At 29.8% G+C, this 9,736-nt stretch overlaps 1 protein-coding gene across 1 annotated transcript; it reads right to left on the reverse strand.

The window, feature by feature from the left end:
• Nucleotides 1-549: 549 nt before the first annotated feature.
• Nucleotides 550-8,127, reverse strand: LOC119601082 (SLIT and NTRK-like protein 2). The gene is made up of 3 exons (XM_037951789.1): nt 8,005-8,127; nt 3,442-4,501; nt 550-620 (listed from the first exon to the last, which is right to left on the reverse strand). The coding sequence occupies exons 1-3, from the start codon at nt 8,125-8,127 to the stop codon at nt 550-552; spliced, it is 1,254 nt and encodes a 417-aa protein (XP_037807717.1).
• Nucleotides 8,128-9,736: the final 1,609 nt, after the last annotated feature.

Here is a 9,736-nt window from a genome sequence, read left to right on the forward strand (position 1 = left end):
TTTCTTTAACTATTAAAGGGTTATAATCCGTTACACTAATATATTATATATTCACACATTCAACAAAACAGAACCATGCATTCATTCCCATATTTATAATGCAAGCATTGTCAAATATGTATGTATGCATAAGTATGTTTGTTTTTTTTTGTTGATATGGATTTGATTGTGAAAATACATACTTACATACATATATACATTAGAGAGCTTTAAAAAATGAAGTTCCGAATTTTGCCAGTAACCCCTCTAGAATTATTCCTTTGGGTTGTAAAACTATGTCATGCAAAGAATTAGGCTGATACGATGAGGTTTACAGGTTCCGCCATGTCTCTGAAGTTTTGAGGTGTATTTACAAGGGAAAATTGGAATATTTTAAGTAACAAAATAGTTTTAATAGAATATTTCCCCTCTTTTTTTGCATTCAAGTGCTGTTAGACACGTCTATGAAGTGGGGAATTTTCAACAACTTTTAAATTTGTCAACCAATTATTGTGTTTTATAATTTATCAGCCTAATTTTTTGCATAACACACAGGTTTATAACCAAAGATCAATTATAGAGGGGGACAGCCTGTCGGATAAAATGTTTTTTGTGCATACAAGTTTGGAGCACTCTAATATGTCACATACATGTATGTTATATCTATATGCGAAAGTATGTTAGTATGCAAACAGTTTTTGATGTGTGTGAACGAGTACAAGTTGTGTATAAAGAACATCTTTTTCGTTTTATTCCTTTACAAGATTCATTTTTATTTTACTCCCTTTTGTTATTTTCCTTTATACTTGACATACTAATCTTCTTTGACTTTTTTAAGAAGGGTATTTTACTTATTTGATGAACCCAACGCCACACACTGAAATTCCCACATACATAGATATGTATGTAGATATCAAAAACACATACATACAGACATTGTTTTTATTCAAAACATTAGAATTTGAATTGAATGCTTTTAAATATACTAATTTCAATATCAATAGAAAAGATTTCACAACATGTTTCCATGCATCCACTCACCCGTTAAAATATAAACTCTCAAAGAATTTGTAGAATTAAAAACGAAAATTTCAACGATGCCACAAAAGATTTGTGGTTTGATGATATTTTTGACGATGAATTCATTAAAATGATGAATCAATACATATTTTGCTAGAAGTACGGTTTTATAAATCTTCAAAGGACTTTGATCATGTACATATGTATGTACGTATTAGTGGGTTCTGTTAGTTAAGATTGTTCATATCTATAAGACACAACCATGTTGCTCCAATTTTGAATTTACATTAAAATAAATACTTAATTTGTAATTTGAATAGAAGTTAATGAACGATTAATAATAAACTTATCTATCAAATAATGATATTATATATATATATTATTGATAATATGTACTTAAAACTGTCAGTGCTTGTAAAACAGTGCGAGCTCACAATTTGAAGAATGTACAAAAGTCATGTCGGATAGCTACTGAAGCATAATTGGTGGCAAGAAATCAAAACTATTGCTTCGTTAAAAACATTCGTTATTCAATTTGCCGATAAGAAGAATCCTTGTAGAATTTCAAATCAACACCGGCGTTTATTATGATTTCATGCGAGTTAAAGTGTTTCTTAATGTTATGTATATAATAAGTTATAGTGATAAAATAAGGTACAACAATTTGTGTATATACGTAAGATACTTATTTTTGTCATTAATCATCTTCTATAAACACATCCTTGTCTTGCTGTTACAGGCGCTACGAACTCAGGAATGTATTTCTACTAAATTGGCTCTTAGACTCAGAGATTCATAACATTATCGCTTAAAAAGTATTTAGCCGAATTTTAGGCAGCTGGCTCATGAATGTTCTCCGCACGTATGAGCATTCTACGCGATGACGGTCAAAAATACATAATTGAATTTTCTGGATAGGAATTTTTTAAACTCGGTCTTTTTTGTTTGGTAGTTGAGTCCTTGAATTTTAACTATTGCATATTTTTCTTCCCAAATTTTTATATTGATATTTAATAAGGTTACTCGTACGAAATTTGAGGTTTATATAAGAAATTTTAGTACTGGAAGTGTCCCACCCGCCTACTATTGCTGGTTTACTGTTGTTCTATTAACAAAATTCAAAACTGTAGATGTTCTACTTTTCTACATATTCTAATTATATTTAATTCATAGAGGTGCCAGGCCCACTATTTCTAGTCCGCCATTATTTTCCCTAAACAAATATAGGGATGTCAAAGATTTTCTCGCACTCTTTTATTTTCTATAAACTATGTACATGATTTTCAGTAAATTTGAAAATTTAAGAAAAAAAAATTTTTCTAAAAGGTTTAAAATGTTTATTAAAGTAATATTTTAAAATTATATACAAATTATTTCACTTTAAAATATTTTAGAAAAGTCACAATAATTTAAAAATTTAGTGAGAATATTGAAAATTTAGCAAAATGCACTGATAGTTCATGTTTCATCACTCTGGCTCCCGAGGTTTACTAGTGTTTACATTCAAATACTTAAGTAAAAGAACTTTGAGATGACCTTCTCAAAAAATGGTCAACAGTGCTCCGAAGAGTTTAAGGATGAAACATAAAAATAAAGAAGGTAGTAAGAATCACTTTTTTTAGCTTATCGCGGAAAAATAATTTAAATTTTTTAGATATAAAGCCAAATAATATGTCTCTCAACCAACTAAAAATCATACACTGCACACACTATAGTAGGTAATATGTTATTCGAAGTTAACAATTTATTCATCTTTCGGTCTAAATTAATCATCGTAAAATCGCATCAACAGTTTTTATTTTAGTAGTCTCGATAAACAGTATTAGAATATAATTTAAAGCTTGTAACAAGACAAAAGGTTAACTTATAAATATATAAAAGTCTACACTTAAAAACATTTGTTTGGCACATCCTTTAATTACATATAAATTAAAGTTGAAGTTGGTACATATTTGCTTAAAATTAGATATATTCTTACGACCTGGAATTTAAGCATTTTTAAATATGTATTAGGATAAAAATATGTTTGTATTTACAATTGCATGAGTGTTCATATGATTTTATAAATAGTATATATGTAGCAATAAAATAAACATAAATAGAATATTTTAAGTTCTTCTATATATTAAAAATAATTATTCTAAGTAGATTAATCTTGTAAATATAATAATTTCTTAACAATAGAAATACCTAAGCAAACATAAAATTTAAAATATTCGAAGATTCATTTACTTAACGAGGTTGTTTTCTATTATAAATAATTTACTTTTATAAAATTCAGACTAAACGTTTGGGTTTTTGATGTGGTATCTGTTCAACACCTTGTTGTGGACAATTAAATTCATCTATATTTTTTATATGATATACTTATGGGTCCAGCGATTACTAGCAGTAGGAAGTAATTGAGAATATCATTGAACATCACAATTGAGGGCATAAAATCAATCGTTGTTGTCGATATGAGTATTATCATGTACATGCTAAGAGCCATGGATGATGATGATGAGGAACCTAGATTACCTTTGGTGAGTTGGTCCTGACACCGACCAATAGAGTCAATGTCAAGTTCAATCATTGCCCGCCCGTTTACTTCTAACGGCGAAATGCAATAGTTTTTCTGCAGGAATTCGCTGAGATTATGAGCACCCTCTACCAAAGGTCCATCCAGCAGAGTGTGAATATGGCAACCGCAAGGAAAGTGATTGTTGATGAGTTGTAGATGTTCGACGCCATCTATAATAATAACATTTGGATCGGGAGTTTCCAATATATGATTTCCATGTAGTTTAAGATGTTTTATGTTAGCTGTGTATGTGAAATTAAGTTCTTCGATGGCGTCTATTTTATTATTAAGTATTTGAAACGTTTCGACTTGCGAAAGTCCGGTGAAAGCATCGGTGCACACAACACCCAAGTCTGATTCCTGTAAAGTTAGGAGCAGTACATTTGATAGGCCTCTAAAAGTGAATGGCTGTATTTCCTTGAGATCCATATAGGCCAGTTTAAGTAATCCCACAGTGTCCATGCCAAAAAATGCATCAGGTTCGATTGTACGTATTCCAGAAGGTAATATCAAATGTCCTACATTTGTAAGGCTGGAGAATGCTGAGGTGTCTATTTTGATCAAGGGATTATTGGATAAGAGTATCAGCTTAACATTGGAGGTTCCAGCAAATGCATTAGTTTCTATGCGAGTTATTTGATTGTGACTCAAAAGTATAGTCGACAGATTTTGAAGGCCCGCGAATGCAAACGATGTAACTGACTGCAAAGGCGTATATTGTATGGAGAGTTCCTTGAGTCTGGGTAGACCACGAAATGCAAACTGTTTAACTTTTGTTATGTTATTGCCGTCCAGCGAAAGTTTTTTAAGAGCTCGTAAGCCGGCAAATGAATCTGGTTTTATGACTGGAAAATTGTTTTTGGTTAATGCAAGATTCTCCACAGTGGAAGGTAATTGACGTAATGGAATTTGCTCTAGTCCACCAGTATTGCAAAGCACCTAAAATGAAAAAATTAAAAAAAAAGAAAAACACACAATAAACTCAAAGAAGACACAATTATGTTTTTGCAATTACAAAAAAAAAAAAAAATAATAATAATAATAAGAAAATAAAACAAACTGGAGGGGTATTGGATTTCTTCTAAATTATTCTAATGATTTTAACACACAATGAAGGTCTTACGTTGTACAAGTCCGTATCACTACTGGTCATGTTCTTCTTCCCGTTATTATTCATGTTGTTGTTCTTTCTATTATTATTATTGTTGTGTTTTTATAACCGCGGGTAAATTGAATCTACGTGGTTATTGCTGAAAATTAAATTAAATCGAAAATATTTTTCTACATTGTTTTATATTTATTTTTTGCCACTGTTCACAGTGAAGTCTTCTTGCATTCTCCAGTGAACAGGGGGCATATATTGTACCTTTTTGTTAGGATAGAGCCTGTGTTTGTGTTTTTGTTTGTGTGTATACGTGCATGGCCTCTGGCGATTGTTCATTAGACCAGTCCTTAACAAATATAATTGCTTTGGGTGAGCTTTTTATGCGACAGAAAGACCGTGCAATCGTTTAAGGCCCGTTCAATGTTTGGATTGTTAAGAATTTGGTATCTACCATTTAAATAGTTGTTCGTAAGTAAAAGAAATCTTATTAAGAACTGATGATTAAGATGAAAGAAAACTATTAATGCAGTTTAAAATGTTTATCAATTTTTTTTGAACTGAATACTACTAAAAATATGAGTAATACTGAAGTCTTTCATATAGTTTTATCAAATTTCAATATCGATTTTCTTGTTGTAAACATAAAAACTAAAACTCATGTTTTAACGAATATTAGATAAATCAAAATTAATTCAGATTAGAAACACATTAACCTCTACTATCTGAATAAGGTTCAACTTTCCAAATAACTTGATAATTTTAGGATATAATTTCTCACATAATACTTACTTATGTTCCGTTTTTGTGGTGGTCAACTGGTTAACAGAAAGTTATTTTTTAAGGAACATTTCATATTAGAACATTACATTATGATGTAAGTATTTTAAAGAGAATATGTGTATTCTTTTATGGTCTGGTCTATTGTACATCCAGTTTCCATTCGACTGGAGGGTATATTTCGTTAATGCTTTTACTTACAGCTCTCAGTCTTTGGCATCAGTATCACATATTACTGTTCTTGTGTTTTTCTTTTTAGTTTGTTTTCTTTGACCACTCTTCGCATTCCTCTATTCACCAATTTATTAGTTGGTAGATTCTATTCGACACTGCTTTTTTTATCTTACTAACGGTTTTATTGTTAAGAGATTTGAAATCAACGGCAACATTAAACATGCCAAAACATGTCTGAGATTTTCATTTTGCTTCAAATATTACATTTCCATTTAAAAATGCAAATGTTATAACCCCAAAATAATGACGAAGGAAATTTCCACTCACACAGATTCACAATTAAAACAAAAACAAGTCATAGTATCTGTGTGTTTTGTGAGTATCCCCTGCAGTACGACAAACTAATTCGACAACGGCGATATCAACAGCTAAAGCTCTAATTTTAGTTAAGAATTACATGTAATTTTTGTAATAATTTTTGCATTTTCTGCTTCTTAAATGCAAACGGACACTTTCAGCATTACATGAGGCTATCAAAGTGAAATTTTTAAAGATTTTATTTTTTTTAGAATTTACTGTCATAATATTTTGAACATTTTGTTTGCCAGAGGTAATTTGTTAGTTGAATATGCGGTAATATAACTTGTAAATGGTATCAATTGGCGCTTTTTGTACTGTAGGGCCTCAACTGTATTATAATCTTAAGGAAAATGTTGTTTGTTTCTTGGAAGAAAATTTAATAGAATTTAAGCTGTTTTACATATTGTTTTTGTTGGTTTTACTGTTATAGTTGTTGTTTGTAGTTTACCCCAATACAACTGCAAATGTTATTGAATATTTGAAATAGTACATTCACACTTGAACATTTGCATTCAAAAATTGTTCTTTTATTATACCCTACACTAAGATACTATGAGTTCGAGTTCCGATTTTGTGTATCATAAGTTTTTAGAACTTGTCTGTATCAGTTATTACAAGGCTGCAATCATTTTTTAAAAATTCCATCTCCTTCATCTGCATATTTTCTGCTACAACCATTGATTTTGAACCATATTTTTCTCCTGAGAACAAACTGCAACATATATTAGAAATCACTCTATAATTATTGATTTTATAGGAAGATCGAGAATAATGATTAATTTCACATCCAAATATGCACAATTTTTAAATATTTTTTTCTTTGCGCATAATCAAAGCCTTTTCCTGGGTAGAATGATGCAAAGAACAATAATTCTATCGTTAAAACTTTAGATGTCGTGATTTAAATTCTCTGATGTTAAACTTTAGAACGCTATATTACGAAAACCACGTAATCCCAAGTTATATATTGAAAATATCTTGCAAACCGTTCGGAATTTTGATTTACTCTCTGAGGCAATGCTTAGGTCTTGTCATAAAGAATAAAATTATATAAAAATATAAAATAAAAAAAACTTTATCTTCAAGAAGAAAATCGAAAATAACTTTAAAAAATTATATTTTTTACGTGTTAACAAATATATCAAGTGCTTCTCTAAATTAGACGTATACTTAATATTGAAATATCAATAAATCATTAACACGTATACGTACAGGAGTCGTTAATAAACGTAGTAAAATTTAACAATGTAAAACTTTCCACTTGAAATGAACATAAAGTGATTTTGATTTTATATGTTCCTTATGACAAGAGCAATACCTTTGCCTCTTAGAGTAAATCAAAATTCCTAACGGTTTGCAAGATATGAGCCTGACAAAATGATCACTGAGGCTTCAAAATAACACCGAGGACCCACACCTTTTGGAGCCCATTAAAGAGTGCATGAAATTGAGCAAAACTGGGAGACTTAGTAGTGTCCGTATATTGTTATATTTCCATGACTTAAAACACTACGCACAGTGTAATCTATTTATAACATTTTATTCATAGCTGGTATAGTGTATCATGTGGTCGAGCATTGCCAAATATATTATATTATTTCTTTCTTGTTTTCTATATTTTTTTTTTGTTTTTATGCTGAGCTATGCGAGTGTAGAGAGTTGTTTTCATTAAATGAAAACTTTTCTTATATTTCATTGTCTGTTTCCGTCACTTGACTTCTAAGCCAGTTACTTTCTCGTCTTATAGAACAAATATTTGCTTATGCTGTTGTTTTGTTGCTGTTTTTTGTGCCATTTTGCAAAAACTTTTGCTAGACTGCAGTTTCAAAAAGGAAAAAACATGAAAAATAAAACACTACTAAACAAGAACTGAAAATATTTAGAATAAACCAAAATACGAAAAATGTTCCAGTTGAACTTGCTATTGTCATGGTGCACTGACTGACTCACTTGCACTCATCATGCTCATCTCGTTCGAGCATACATAGATATAATAAATATTTGTTGTAGACGGATTCGTACTTACTTGTGTCTGTGATAAACAGATGCATTCAGTTGGGCATGATTTCGATGATGTTTCAGTTAGTTGCGAATTCCATAAGCATCCAACAGTTGTAATTGCTATGATGAGTAGCCAAGTATTGTACATTTCACGTTGCTTAACACAGAAAAGTTTTCAATTGCAATACAATGAATGGATGAATACACTGAAAAAAACAACAACATTAAAATGAAATTTGTAAATTACAATACATCATTAGTGTTCTCTTTTAAATTTTAAAAGTTTTAAGGATTTAAGTTTTGTTAATGTTTATTTGAAGACTCCGATTGCTCTTTAGTATATGGATTTTTCACAAAACTGAAAGGGAACATTTTAATTAGACCTAATCCATTAATTAAAAACATTGACTACATAGACGTACATGAATATATCGTGAGCAATTATTTTAATGTTTTTCGTTAATAAAAGAAATTAATGTTATAGTAATTAGGATTAGAATGCTTACGTACATAAACATTGGTTTCTTTTTCGTTAAACATAGTTTAATTTTAATAAAATATTTACGTATACATCATCACCTTGTAAAAACATAACTTTGCAAGTTTTGCTATAAAAATAATTTTTTAATTAAAGTATTAATGAAAGAGATATGCAAACTAGAGCCCTGCATGAGTAACTCTATTTGCTACACACAATGAGTGACTCATTGCTTTGCACTCAACTCATTGTTTGTTTAGAATAGTATTTACAAAGTTTTGTTATACTCAAACGTTGTGAGTACTATCAAGTGAATGTGCAACTACATTCAAATCGAGCGAGTAAACAATTTGTTTATGTTAAAACAATACAAAATAGATTGTTTGAATCGAATGAATCGATTCAAACTTTTTCTTGAATAAATGGTGAAAATTTTGAATGCTGTTAAAACTAGTTCCTGTGGCCCGAATTCGCTGAAATTTGGTAGTCTTGAGTACAATTGATGACAAGATAATATTATGTTCGAATATTCGAAATTAAGTTCGAAAATTCGAAGTTATGTTCGAAAATTTTTTTATGCTTTTAAATTATTCTTTGAGTCCAAAAAACGAAAAAAAAAATTTTCGAAAACTCGAACTCATGTTCGAAAAAAATTTAAAGCTGATAAAACCAGTTTCCGTGGACCAAATTGGCTGAAATTTGGCAGTGTTAAGTACAGTTGATGACGCTACTATATTATCTTCGACTATTCGAAATTAAGTTCGAAAATTCGAAGTAATATTCAAAAAATCTGTTAATTTGTCGAACTTAAAAATTGTTTTGCTTTCACTCGATTCACTCACTGTATACTACTTGAATTGAATCACACAAACACTCTCATTACTTGTTTCGTTTGAATTGAGTATTGACTAACATTCCTTATTTTCAAATATACTATTCATTTCATTCATAAAACAATGAGTGAGTCAAACACAGTGTTTGAAAAAAAATCAAATGTTTTAATTTATTATTTAAGTCACTCATGCAGGGCTCTAATGCAAACATACACATTTGTACAAACTGTTTTATTTAAAAGAGAAAACTTGAAATATATCATTGTTGTAGACAATTTCTGTCAAATACAATGTATCGGTAATGCACAGATTGCGCAGTTTACAAGCCTTTTGAACGTAATGAAAATCCATTTATAACTAACATTTTCTAGTAATAGCGAACATTAAAATTATACGAAATGAATTGAATCGTTTTTTTTGCTGCTAAATTGTTATTATATTTTATG

Source organism: Lucilia sericata, unplaced genomic scaffold (assembly GCF_015586225.1).
Source record: "Lucilia sericata isolate MDLA Ls3-8-SP2 unplaced genomic scaffold, ASM1558622v1 Contig000142F_arrow, whole genome shotgun sequence".
Classification (NCBI taxonomy): domain Eukaryota; kingdom Metazoa; phylum Arthropoda; class Insecta; order Diptera; family Calliphoridae; genus Lucilia; species Lucilia sericata.

Coding starts and splice junctions, on each gene's coding strand:
- LOC119601082 (XM_037951789.1), bottom strand. CDS start 8,127: ATGTACAATACTTGGCTACTCATCATAGCAATTACAACTGTTGGATGC. Junction 4,502..8,004: donor TCTGTTTATCACAGACACAA/GTAAGTACGAAT, acceptor TTTTCATTTTAG/GTGCTTTGCAATACTGGTGG. Junction 621..3,441: donor CATATCGACAACAACGATTG/ATTTTATGCCCT, acceptor CATGTATGTGAC/ATATTAGAGTGCTCCAAACT.